The sequence below is a fragment of the Rattus norvegicus genome, chromosome 16, assembly GCF_036323735.1.
Source record: "Rattus norvegicus strain BN/NHsdMcwi chromosome 16, GRCr8, whole genome shotgun sequence".
NCBI lineage: Eukaryota > Metazoa > Chordata > Mammalia > Rodentia > Muridae > Rattus > Rattus norvegicus.
In genome coordinates this window covers 17056301-17069495 of record NC_086034.1, presented here as the reverse complement: position 1 = coordinate 17069495, position 13195 = coordinate 17056301, and the positions used below count along the sequence as shown (strand labels likewise).

Sequence of the window (13195 nt, the reverse complement as noted above, 5' to 3'; positions counted from 1 at the left end):
TTAGGACTCAGTGTGGTTACTCACAAAGGATACTGCCCTTTGTTGTTGTCAGGTAGACAGAGAGGGTCCCTGGGGCAGCACATGGACCCTAAAAGCAACAGCTCTATCATAAAGGGGACCTAGCCAGCCTATGCCTGGGGTATGGTAAGTATCCAGAAGTGTTAGCTCTCTTCCCCCCTCCACCAGATAGAGATCCCTGTAAAGGAACACACAAGAGGCAAGAACACCTTGTAGACTGAGGATGACTTCAAACAGGCACGTTTGACACCACTTAGTGACAATTCATGGAGAAAGGGAATTGGGTGCTTTTATGGCTGAGATCAGCTGCCACTCTGGCACAGATAAGGACCACCTTTGGTCCTCTGGTGAAAAGGGCAGGGGATATTTATTGTAGGTTTTCCATAGTTGACTTCTTGCTGTGTTCCTAGCAAAATGGATGTGACCTTTGCTCCGTGCTCAACCAGATCCTGGTGCCTCCCGGTCAGCTTCTATTCGTGTCCTCATGCCACAAGCAAATACATTCTCTCCCATCAAAAGAATCACTTAACACTAAACTTGAGAAACCAGTAACTGAATTTTTTTTGGAAGCGACTGAGAGCCAAGGAGACGATGGAGGCACTGGTTTCCTCAGGCTGGGAACTCGCAGACAGCCGTGTGGGAAGCTTGGCAGGAGATGTCATTCCACAGACCGTTGTCTACTATAGTGACACAGTCTTCCCCAGAGCCATGGTCATTGGGCTCATCCTTTTTCCAGTTGCTGTAGGTGAGCCTCCCCCCTGTCACATACATGAATTGGCCTTCAGTCACCTCGTCCGTGATGCCTAGGAAGGCAGAGGTTTTAGCCACTTCTTGGATGGCCTTGTTCTCCTCAGCATTCCTGGGGATAGCCACAGTGCCTCGGAGCTCTGAGCACAGGGCCTTGACTTTGGAAAAGGGCATCCTTTCATGGTTGGTCACAAAGAACTTCTTCCCAGACTTTTTACCCATGGAGAAGGCATGCACTGAAATCAGAGTGGATGAGGCTCACTCAGTGTGGTGCCCAGCCAGGACCTTAGTCGAAAAAGTCCTCTGGGATTTCAGGACTCTAAATAGAACCTAGGAAAAAGGTATGACCCAGAACAGCAGTAGAGCCGTGAGAGAAATCCACAATTTCATGAAATCAGCGGGAGCCTCCTGGGATAGCTCACTGTTAACATCGACATCAGTTAAAAAAAAAACAGGTAAACACAGGATGGCACTTGTGTCCTCCCTGCCCCATTTGGGCACCAGAATAAGAAAAGGGCACCAATATTCAGCTAAGAATGGTGAGTGGGGAGTAAACAACAAAGATGTTGGACAAAACAGACTTCCACACGGCCCTTTCTTGACACTGTCTGCAAGCTCTATGAGTTGTACTTCCTGATTTCCCTTTCCTTGTTTGTAAGGAGTAAAATATCTTTTTAAAATTGTGTGTGTGTGTGTGTGTGTGTGTGTGTGTGTGTGTGTGTTTCTCTGTATGTGTCTACGTGCACGGCACCATGTGTCCGTGTAGGTCAGAGGACAGCATTTAAGAGTTGATTCTCTTCTCCCACTGTAGGTTCTAGGGATTAAATTCAAGTCTTTAGGCTTGTGTGCTGAGCGCTTTTTTACTACTGAGCAACCTCCCTGGTCCCGAGACAAGTCTAATGTCTCAGCCAGAGTTGGTGAGGAGACGGAACGATATTACATCATAAGAAAGAGGATGCTTGCAGAGACCTGGGGTAAAGTTAGCATTCAGAACCGTTAGCCCTCTCCCACTTTCCCTGAACTCGAGATCTGCAGGGAAGTGGAGTGAGAACACCCGGGACCCAGAGAACACTTACACTTGTTGGTTAGCTCCAGTTTTGACTTCAGGGTGTTTATCTCTGCCTCCATATTTGCCAGCTTCACCTCAATGGCTGCAAGAGCATCAGGAAGAGGGTGCTCGGTGAAAAGAAGACTTCAATCTGGAGACTCAAATACTGGTGTGGAAGGTATTAGGTGCCGTTAGAAAGCTCGAATGATTGCAGCCAACCATCGAACTGAGAACGGGGTCCCCATTGGAGGAGTTAGAGAAAGGATTGAAAGAGCTGAAGGGGCTTGCAACCCCATAAGAACAACAATACCAACCAGAGCTCCCAGGGACTAAACCATCTTCCAAAGACTATACATGGACTGACCCATGGCTCCAGCTGCATATGTAGCAGAGGATGGCCTTGTTGGGCACTAAAGGGAGGAGAAGCCCTTGGTCCTGCCAAGCCTGGAACCCCTCCTCCTCCAGTGTAGGGGAATGTCAGGGTGGGGAGGTGGGAAAGGGTGGGTGGTTGGGTGAGGGAAAGGGGATAACATTTGAAATGCAAATTAAAAATATTTTAAAAAACCAGGAAAAGAAAAAGAAAGCTCTAAGAAATACAGTAGGCAAAGTGTTTGCCATAATATAACATAAAAGCCAATATAACATAAGAACCAACATAAAAGCCAGGCATGTCGTCCCCGTGCTGAGCAGATACAGAGAGGGGCAGACAGGTAGATCTCTGGGGCTTGCTGACCAACCAGCCTAGCCTAGCCTACTTGATAGGCTCCAGGCCAATAAGAGACCTTGTCTCCAAAGAGGAAAAAAAAAGGATGGATTCTACAATACCTGAGTCTGACATCTGGACTCCACATTCATGCACACCTATGTATACCCATCACACAGGCACTTGCATACACATGAAAATGTACGTACATGAATATTCTTATACACACAAATGATAAGGCCCGTTAAAAAGTAAGCTTATTCCAGAAAAACATGAGAGCTAAAGAAGAAAATGGGGAGAAGTAATATTGCTGCTTTCCCAGGTGTAAATTAGTTATCCTAATGGCCTGTGACAGTGGCTCTCCTTCCTTTGTTTAAACGTAATGCCTAAACATTATAATACATCAATTTCTAAAAAGAATACTCATTAGTCTCTGATTTTTCTTTATGATTCTTTTTCATTTTTCATTACTGGCAAATTCTCTGTGTTGTGTGTGTGTGTGTGTGTGTGTGTGTGTTGTGTGTGTGTGTGCGCGTGTGTGTGTAGAGGGTGGAGATCAACGTAGGGTGTCATTCCTCAGGAGCCATCATTTTGTGGAGACTTGTTTTCTCACTGTCTAGAGCTTGCAGAATAGGCTAGACTACCTGGCTAACAAACCCCAGGTCTGTGTCTATCTCTGCCTTTCCAGTGCTGGGATTACATATGCGTGCCAACGTGAATATTGAGTTTTTGTTTTTTGTTTTGTTCTGTGTTGTGTGGGTACTCGGGATTGAACTTAGGCCTTCGTGCAAAGTCTTTAATACTTTTAATTCTCCCCTCCCCAATTTCACTCTGAAGCAGTTGCTATGGTTTCCTCCATTGTTCTGGGGTTTCATGAGACAGACCACTTTCAGAAGACATGGAGGAGGGCACAGTTCCTCCCTCATAGCCTGGATCACACACTGGACTTCCACCTGAAGAAAAGCTAACCCGGTGTCCTAAGGAGAACTGGTGGGGGAATGGCCCTGGAGGGTATTTCTTGCAGACATCGTGACACTGAGTCAAGAAACATGAGCATGTCCTGATGAGCCATAAAGACCAGAGGCTCATGGCTTCTTTTTCCTAGGACACAACCCCCACTCAAGCTAGTCATGGTAAGGCAGTCTCTTACCTCTGCTGTCTCCACGATCCCCTTTTTGGCCTTTTGGTCCTTGACTTCCAGGGGCTCCTACACTTCCTGGAGGCCCCAGTTTCCCTGGAGGGCCCTGCAAGCCCCTGAGCCCTTGACCTGTCGGGAGATAAAGGCAGCATGTCCCGGTGGCTGTTACTCACTCTTTTTCTCTAGAAGTTCAAAGTTTGATCCACACTGACTCCAAGAAAGAGCCTGAGAGCTAGGTATTGGTGAGTCAAGTCGGAATATCTGTCCTGAGGGACAGCCCCACCTCACAGACCCTGTATGAGACTCGAGAGAGCTGTTAAGCACTGTTGACTGGGAGGCAGTGATACTGCTGAGAGATTGTTATGAGGGGAAGAACATGACACGATGAAAGCCAAGCCTCCCCAGGTCCCTGCGCATCATCTCTGAATTCAGAACAGTCGCCTACGGAGGTAAAAGTGTAGAAAGCCAGAATACGGGGTTCCATACCTGGTTCTCCCTTCTCCCCTTTGGGCCCATCTCTCCCGTCTCTGCCGCAGGCTATCACAGAGCAAGTCTTCAGGGTTTCCTCACAGGTTTGTGACCCTGATGAGGACACGCTCACTACACAGAGAAGGACGAGCAGTGGAAGCAGGAGCATGGTCCCTTCCCTGAGGGGGGAGAAAGTCAATGAGACGAATTCCACCTCACACTTGGCTTAAAGCTTTTGTTCTTAGCCCTAGCAGTCTGCACCCCCAGCCGGGAGGAGCAGATGTGGGGGATATCATACCCTCTGGTTCTGAACTACTACTCAAGGTGGGTCACAGCCGAGGCTACTGATGTAGAAACGGGAGTCAGGTCAGGGCTAAAACCAAGAAAGATGCAAGAGGAAGGGAGGTCCAGCATCCCTGTGGACACCATGTTTAAGGGTTAGATTGTGTGACCCTGAGGCCTTACAACCCTGAGAAGTATAAACCAGCCACGCTTGTGGTGGTCTGGCAGGGATGTAGACTGCCTAGCACCCAAAGGACCCTGGACCTCTGTTTCTTGGCTCCCCTTCTATTTCACAGAAATCGCAGTTCCCCACTTTTCCCTTTCCCCATGGGTCCTCAACCCAGATTGTAGAGGGGGAAGCTAAGGACTCAGGAGATCTGTTTCTCAGCCAGCAGTGGTTCATATTTCAAGTAAAAATGCCACCTTTACATTTTGAGGCCTCACCTACTCTGAGTTGTGACTATGCTCCCAAGATCTGGTCAGGTCAAAGTCTCTGTTTTGTGACAAGAATTTGCTGAAGCAGACCACAATCAAAGTGGGGACTTCTTGGTCCATGGATCCTTTCCACGAGAGACTTTTCTTGCCTTGAAATCTCACCAAAAGGTCATTTCTGCTAGGTAAGAGCTCAGGCTCCTACCATGCTGGCTCAGGTAGGCCTGGGTGCATCTCAACATGCTTCTCCCAGCAGGAAAATCTGACTGTTCAGGTCCTACTCTGAGCCACTGGCCTCCCAGCTCTGTCCCTCTGCTTTGACCTCATTCCAGTGTCCTTAGTGCTGTCTGAACAGCTGTCACACTGTCCTTGCTTAATCTGCTCCGCCACATCCCATAAGTTTTCCTTTCTCCAGCATGCAGCGAGAGGTGAGCAGTTGGGAGGGATTGTCCATGATTATATCCTTCTCTGTCTTTTCTCTTTCTATCTTTTGTGCATGTTTTTGAAACTCCTCGGACCATGCAGAGGACCATTCACTGTTGTCCTGTTGGTGGCACCTCCCCATTCTCCTCCTACTCTTCCCTTTGAAAATGACTGTCCTTTAGCCTGCATATGGTCAAGTCTATCTAGGAAGGGCACAGATGAGAGATACAGGCCTACAAGAGCTGTTCCATTAAACCCTTGCCTGAACCTGACAAGGTTCAGCTGAGAAACCAGACTCCAGACCCCACCACCTTCATCCTGAGATGATTGACTGTCAGGAAACCTTGTTGCAAAGGTTGAGGTCTGAAATTACTGAACTGCCCTGAGCTCAGTACGAAATGATTCCCTTTGTCGGCAGGGCTTCCCCTTCTCTTCCTGGGGAATCCTGGACCCCGCCTGAGGAATGTTACAGTCCTGCACCTGAGATCCCCGGAAGGCCTCCCCATGCTAATGAGGTACCCTAGCCTTCAGCTAAAGACCTTTGTCCACCCTAGATATTCTCACTCCCTTCCCCAAAACTCTATAACCCTAAGTCTACCCCAACAGTGTATGCATACAAGCCCACCCCAAATGAAGGACTATGCACAAGCTAAGACTGTCTCAGAGAGCTATTTTATTGACGATCATTGGAGAAGGCCTTCGCCTAAAAGAGATGCAACATTAAGATACTCAGAAAAGGCCTTCTCCATGCACCCCCACCCCCTAACTCTCTCGCCCCCCAGCATTCACTCTCAGCCTGACCCGGATCCTGTGGAACTCTTCCTGTCCCGGGCTTCACTTTGACCTTCCAGACTGGTGTACAGCGGCGTCTAAATAACCTGAGAGGAAGGAAGCAGAGGACGCAGAACCACGGTGGGACCCCAAAGTGCATACTGCAACTTACTAGGGTTTCGTCAAAGTAAAGGAGCAGTGGAAGAGAAACTGTGTCTCCAGCCCAGCTTCTGGTAGCTTCCTCCTCAATGACAGGCCCATTAGCCTGGTGACCAGGGACCAAGCTGGACTGGCCTTCAACCCCAGTTTAATAAGCAACTATCCTTGGAGCTGTTGTAATTGGGAAGCTGTCCAGAGCTGCTGGTGGGATTTCTGCTCAGTGCTCAGCAGCTCGCTTTGTCTACAGTCCTGCTACCACTGCGTTCCCCTCCCAGATCTCCGTCCATACAGCTTAGACACTCCGATCCTCTATAGTCACAGGCTATGGCTCCATCAAAATACTTCTTTTTTAAGCTGCTAATACTTTTATTGTAAAAACAATCAATAGAGGTAGACATTGCAAATGTTATCTTGGGGCATCTCCCCTTGGTTCCTGGATTTCCCAGTTTCCATCAGGATTTCTCTGATTTTTATGGTCCTTTCAAACATGCTTACTGACTACATGTATGTGTTGCTTTGAAACAAACAAAAATCCATCTAACAGTAAAACCAATCAAGACAAAAAGCAGGAACAAAGTCCCCAGGCCATGCTTTTCTCACACTTCCTGCAGAGAGACAGACCTATACAGTCATACTCTTTCAGATCTTAACAGAAAAGTAAGATCAGTACTGAAACCACACAGTGAAGTAACAATGACTTTTCCACTCACACGGTACTGAATCAAACCCCAGGACGTCTACAGAATTATGCAGGTTTTAAATTTTGAAAAGGGGGGTGGGATTTGGTAAGTACTCTGAAAGAGAAAGAAAGAAAGAACTTCTAGCCTGCTGGTTTCCCACATTTGGAAACTGCAGCATGCCAGTGACCAGAATGACAATGGCACATCCACTGCTTGTAGTGAGCAGGCCTACAGCCTAACGGCTGTCTCCAAACACAAACAGAATAACTACCAGTTCTCAAAGCAACCTCAACTGATGGTCACCATTTAGAAATATCAACTTCTACTCTATTTCCAAATATTGCAAAATTATTTCAGAAACAAATTAAACATACAATTGCTTTTCAAAAATAAATATTGTTCCTGAGAGACACAGCCAGAATACAGCAAATACATAGGCAAATGCCAGCAGCAAACCACTGAACTGAGAACGGGACCGCTGTTGAAGGAATCAGAGAAAGGACTGGAAGAGCTTAAAGGGGCCCGAGACCCCATATGAACAACAATGCCAAACAACCAGAGCTTCCAGGGACTAAGCCACTACCCAAAGACTATACATGGACTGACCCTGGACTCTGACCTCATAGGTAGCAATGAATAGCCTAGTAAGAGCACCAGTGGAAGGGGAAGCCCTGGGTCCTGCTAAGACTGAACCCCCAGTGAACAGTGTTGCGGGGAGGGTGGTAATGGGGGGAAGATGGGGAGGGGAACACCCATAAAGAAGGGGAGGGGGAGGGGTTAGGGGGATGTTGGTCCAGAAACTGGGAAAGTGAATAACATTCGAAATGTAAATAAGAAATACTCAAGTTAATAAAAAATAACAAAAACAAAAACAAAACAAAACAAAAAAACAAAAAAATTGTTTTGGGCTTCATAACTCTGTAAAATACAACACCATGTTGTAAATCAAGGCAATTTCTCTCTCTCTCTCTCTCTCTCTCTCTCTCTCTCTCTCTCTCTATCACACACACACACACACACACACACACACACGATAATGCTTGCAGACAGGGAATCTAGTCAGACTCTGATCTCTTCCAGATCTATAAGACTCCATGTTCCACTGTGAGAATTTTCTTAAAACTTTTGATTTTTGCCAGGTGGTAGTGGTGCCTGGGGAGGCAAAGGCAGGTGGATTTCTGAGAATTCCAGGCCAGCCTGGTCACACGATGGAGTTCTAGTACAAGCAAAGCTACACAGAGTAACCGTGTGTGGAAAAAAAAAAATAAAGGTTTCCTTAGATTTTTCCTTTGAGACATAATGCAAATTAAATAAAGTTATATGTAAAAATACCGTAGGAAAGTGGAAGCTAATGAATATTCTGCTTCCATACCATACTAGTGATGAATTTCAAATAAGTTCCCGAGAGCGGCAATCTTAAACATATATGTGGCCGTTGTAATTGGGTGCGTAAAAGAGGTAAAAATATAACCACAACGATTTTATGAAAAAATATGTATTCATCTAAGAGTGGAAACACCTCTGGCAGCTGTCAAATAAATACTCTTACCTACATCCATCAACACTCATTCTCCACTTGTAAGAGCACCGGCGTGTTTAAATCCATCAAAGAAGCAAGAAGGTCAGGCTTACGTTGATTTTGCCACAGTAGGGCACTGCTTGGTATTGAGAAAAGAGAAGTAATAAAGCATCTCCGAGCCATGTTCCGTCACTGGTGTCTTAACCATCTCGTAGAATGCTTGGGGGAAAGCCAGGGATATCAATCACAACGTACTAATGTTCTCATCATTCCATGCTTTCAGTTTTTCCACATCCGGGGGGAAAATGTAATGCAAGATCTGTTAAATAAACATCTTTTCCAACGTACAAGAAGCTAATCTAGAAATATGGAGAGTAGAGAGCCAAGAGCCTATCAGATGTATTTGCAACAGTCTGTCCCTGTGAGAGTGCAGAGGGCTGCTTTCTACAGGATAGAGGCACAGAGGGTAAGACCTTCTCAGGCAGTCATGGCCAGAGCAAAACTCAGAGAGCCAGGAATTCCCCCAAAGCTGAATCTCAGGCAGTCAGACCCAATTAAATACTTCACAGCATGTCTTCAGTCACTGCTATTATCGTCATTGTCAGATGCGTCATTTAAGAGACTTCAACGACTGACAGCAAGAGTCTGGTCTAGTTGGCTGACACGTGGCCATGTCCCCAGTGGAAAGCAGGTCATAGCAGAAGTCACAAATCCACACATGCTTAGAAGACTGGCTGGGAAGAAGAAATCTCTTTTCAGGGCAGGGACCACAGAAAACAAAGCTACCTTTTCGGCAACGGTGCCGCCGATTCACTGGTGTGAACTTTGCTTTCTGACAGCGCACACACGCACAGGCCTCAGAGTCGGGAACCCAGACAGCAGTGTGCTCGGTGCCTGGCGTCTTCCCACTTTTGGAGAGTAAATCACGGACACACTTACTTATGCGATTCATCCACAATGACTTCTCCGTGGCAGCGGCAGCGGCGGCATAAACTGCAAGCGACTCAAGGGGTCCTAATAAGCCATCCATTTCGTAATTCTCCTTCGTCTTTGATGGGATCAGTGGTGACATTTTCCAAGGGAATAATATGTTACTTGTTGTATTTTTTTTCTTCTGGATAACAATATTGCCGCATACAAGAATATCATTAAACAAGAAAAACTGCCTCGCTTTCGGGTTCTTTCGGCACAGCTTAGCCAATACTCCTTCTCCAATAAGCGCCCGTCCAGGGATGGTCCAGGCTGACCAGATGTTCCAAAACAGTTCTGCACAATACTTATGAGTCTCGTGTTTGCTTCACTGTTTTCCAGGCGACCCACCATCTTTTTTTTTTTTTTTTTTCTTTTTTCTTCAGAGCTGGGGACCGAACCCAGGGCCTTGTGCTTGCTAGGCAAGTGCTCTACCGCTGAGCTAAATCCCCAACCCCTCGACCCACCATCTTTTGCTAATAACCCGGCTGTGCGTGGGCGATGGCACCGAGGGTGCGACTCCTCCTCCTCCTCCTCCTCCTCCTCCTCCTCCTCCTCCTCCTCCTCCTCCTCCTCCTCCTCCTCCTCCTCGCTGCCGACTCCGGGGTGTGTGTGTGTGGGGGGCAGGAAGCGGGGTTGGGAGACTCTGCCTAGCAGGGTGTGTGGAGCCCCACGAGGCCCGAGTGGTCCAGACGCAGCGGGCACGGCCGCTTGCAGGTGACTTCCAAGATACTTTTTTTCCATAAGAAACAGACATAGATATTGTAGCAAACGTTCTCAATCGGGCATACACAGAAACAATGGCGATAACCAAGTCTGAAAAGAGTTAAGAGACAAGCAACTGTATGCCTGGGTTATTAGGAGGGTTTCAGTGAACTACTAAGCCCTCGTAGCTACTGCATGTTGTCCAGAGCTGAGGGTTCTGACACAGTAGATCTGTATGATTCGATATGGCTTGTATGAGCACCTTAATACAAGAAGGTCCAACCTGCTGCTGCTTGCTGGTACCTACCGTTACCACACAGTGCTGCCAGAAGCCAAGAATTACCAGTAGCTGTTAAGTGCTGGGGCCTCTGGAGATTAAAGCCAATCATATGCCTCCAATCATAGGCCCAGAGCCATTCTCTTGGCTATAGTAATAACCTTCTACCTTCAGGGTTTGGAGTCTTAAAGCTCTGGTCTGCCACTCTACACACTCTTTCTTGGCTGTTAGAACTGAGGATCGTCAGCACTGAAAGAGCCTTACTTTGTGTGCTAATGGTTCCCACTCAGGAGGAATAAGAGAACCCAGGTTATTGGTAATCTGCCTGCCTGGCAGAGTTTTCAACCTGCCAGTGCTCGAGAAAGCTCTGTAGAACACATGAACCCTTAGCACTGTGTTCTTGGAGCAGCCCCTGTGGCTACCCTTGTAGAGCCACAGCTGGGCTCATTCACCAGTGCTGACACTTAGCACTGGTTAGGCAGGAACTAGATACGGTTCACTTTACCCCAGAGAATAGCCCAGGCCTGGGCACATAGGAAGGACACAGTGAGAGATGAAGGAGAGAAGTTTGGCAGCTAACAGACAAGATTGGGGCTCCTTGAGTTGAGTTTCTAGGAGTGTCCAGTGCTTACAGTCAGAGGCTGATCAAGTGGCCCAAGTCCCTGCTGTGACCTTTGATGCCAGCTTTCCTCTAAGTTCACACCCAGTCACTGGAACTCTGTCTTACCAAAGAACTTGAGAGGTTTGATTTCCTCAGAACGAAGTGGGCCCAGGCCACTTCCTGTGACTCCGTGGTTGCTATTTTGGCTTCTCAAGGGCCATCAGTCCATGTTTACTCAAGACACCATGTCCTCTCCTCATTCCTGTTAGAGGAAGCCTGCCAGGTACCTAGAAGGGCCCCTGTGGTTAGGAAGATGCCTTTTGGGGTTGTGTTTTTCACTGTTGGTACAAACCACTGGGCCCAGAGGCTCAGAAGAAAAATGCTATTTAGTTCATATAGCCAATGAGTAGATTACTCATAAAAACAGGGATTTCAAACTTAAAAGTTTACATAAGACTCTACTCTAAATGTAGCTGAAGTGAGAGAGAGAGAGAGAGAGAGAGAGAGAGAGAGAGAGAGAGAGAGAAGAGTATCTATGAGCAAAGAAAGAGTAAAAAGATTTTGATCTGCCTTAGGTAATGGCACATGCTGGTCACCATCCTTGGAAGTGTAATAGGAGACCATTCTGAGTTGTACAGTGAGTTTCAGGCCTCCCTCTGCTGCATCCTAAGACATATGCCAAAAACCAAACAAAAGGAAGGAAAAGGGAAGGATGATTACCATTAATGAACTAAATAAAGTAAGGAAAAAAATCCAGAAATTGTAGTAAAATATAAATTGGTTATATAAGTAAATAACTATTTGGCAGACATGTCCCTGGTGCTTTAAATACGTTTGCTTATTTCTTTTTATAGAATTACACGCCTATGCTCTTTGCTGAAGTCCTTTGTAGAAGGGCCCACTTGGGCCTGGAGAATAAACAGTCAGCTCTTTTGGTATTTGTCTTGGCTTCATGACTGAGCAAGTTGGAAGGAAGCAGCCACCTCAAGGGTCCTCACTGGTTAAATGTGATGTATTTGTTTCTTTCCCAGCCCTAGGAAGAACATGCTAGCAGGATCATTGCATGAACAGAATAGATATGAACTCACCTAGACGTTCTGCACAGAGCACTTGAGTCCAGGCAAATGCAACCGATATTTTCAAAGCTTAGCACAAAGTGCAGGAAAAGAAAAAAAGAGAGTGTTGTAAGCATCTGAGATAGTGACTTTTGTCGATATCTGACGTGTCAGATAGGTACTAATACCAATGACTATAGAAACAGTATAATCCGTTAGCAAATCAGGAAGGAAACGGAATGTTATGCTGATATAGATATTGTTAATAATATAAATCTATGTTGTGTTCAACAGACCTTATAGCAGTCTGAAAATTTGATAAAATTGATATTAGAAGGCAATTTTAAATTTTTTAAGTTGCTGGGCAGTTGTGGTGCACGCCTTTAATCCCAGTAATCTGAAGACAGAGGTAGGTGGATCTTTGAATTCTAGGCCAGCCTGGTCTACAAATTAAGTTTCAGGACAGCCACAGCTACACAGAGAAACACGGACTCAAAACAAGCAAGCAAGCAAGCAAACAAACAAAAAACAAAAAACAAAAGACGAAAAAAATTGTTTAAGTTGGCCTAAGGAATGTTAGAATGACTGATATATTATTAACCATAAAGTATTGAAATAGACACTATCTATTTCTCTATCTAGACTAATTAGAAAGTCACTATGAAGTTTTAAGATGAATTTTATTAAATCTTTAGAGATCATGTCTTCCTCCTATAAAGGGCTGGAATGAGAGGGAAACCGTACCCAAATGAGTAGCTAAAAGTTGTTAATCAAAACCCGAAAGTTCCTAACAAATGACGAGAACTCTTATTTATCTTTGTATTTCCACGAATTCTTTAAGATTTAAGAGAAAGAACTGGAAGAGCTTGAAGGGGCTCGCGACCCCAAAAGTACAACAATGTCAAGCAACCAGAGCTTCCAGGGACTAAGCCACTACCTAAAGACTATATATGGACTGACCCTGGACTCTGACCCCATAGGTAGCAATGAATATCCTAGTAAGAGCACCAGTGGAAGGGGAAGCCCTGGGTCCTGCTAAGACTGAACCCCCAGTGAACTAGACTATGGGGGGAGGGCGGCAATGGGGGGAGGGTTGGGAGGGGAACACCCATAAGGAAGGGGAGGGGGGAGGGGGATTTTGCCCGGAAACCGGGAAAGGGAATAACACTTGAAATGTATATAAGAAATACTCAAGTTAAT

The 13195-nt window shown here is 46.2% G+C and overlaps 1 protein-coding gene and 1 pseudogene across 2 annotated transcripts; both read right to left on the bottom strand.

The window, feature by feature from the left end:
• Nucleotides 1-224: 224 nt before the first annotated feature.
• Mbl1 (mannose binding lectin 1) lies at nt 225-6264 on the bottom strand. Of its 2 annotated transcripts, NM_012599.2 has the most exons (5): nt 6203-6264; nt 4141-4301; nt 3667-3783; nt 1842-1916; nt 225-1001 (listed from the first exon to the last, which is right to left on the bottom strand). In NM_012599.2, exons 2-5 carry the CDS (start codon nt 4289-4291, stop codon nt 628-630), a joined length of 717 nt encoding a protein of 238 aa, NP_036731.2. In that variant the 5' UTR covers nt 4292-4301; nt 6203-6264; the 3' UTR covers nt 225-627. The 2 variants fall into 2 exon arrangements, with proteins under 2 accessions (NP_036731.2, XP_038950121.1); XM_039094193.2 differs by lacking the exons at nt 4141-4301; nt 6203-6264 and having other exon boundaries at nt 226-1001; nt 1842-1979.
• Nucleotides 6265-8964: 2700 nt separating this feature from the next.
• On the bottom strand, nt 8965-9734 carry Plekhf2-ps2 (pleckstrin homology and FYVE domain containing 2, pseudogene 2; annotated as a pseudogene).
• Nucleotides 9735-13195: the final 3461 nt, after the last annotated feature.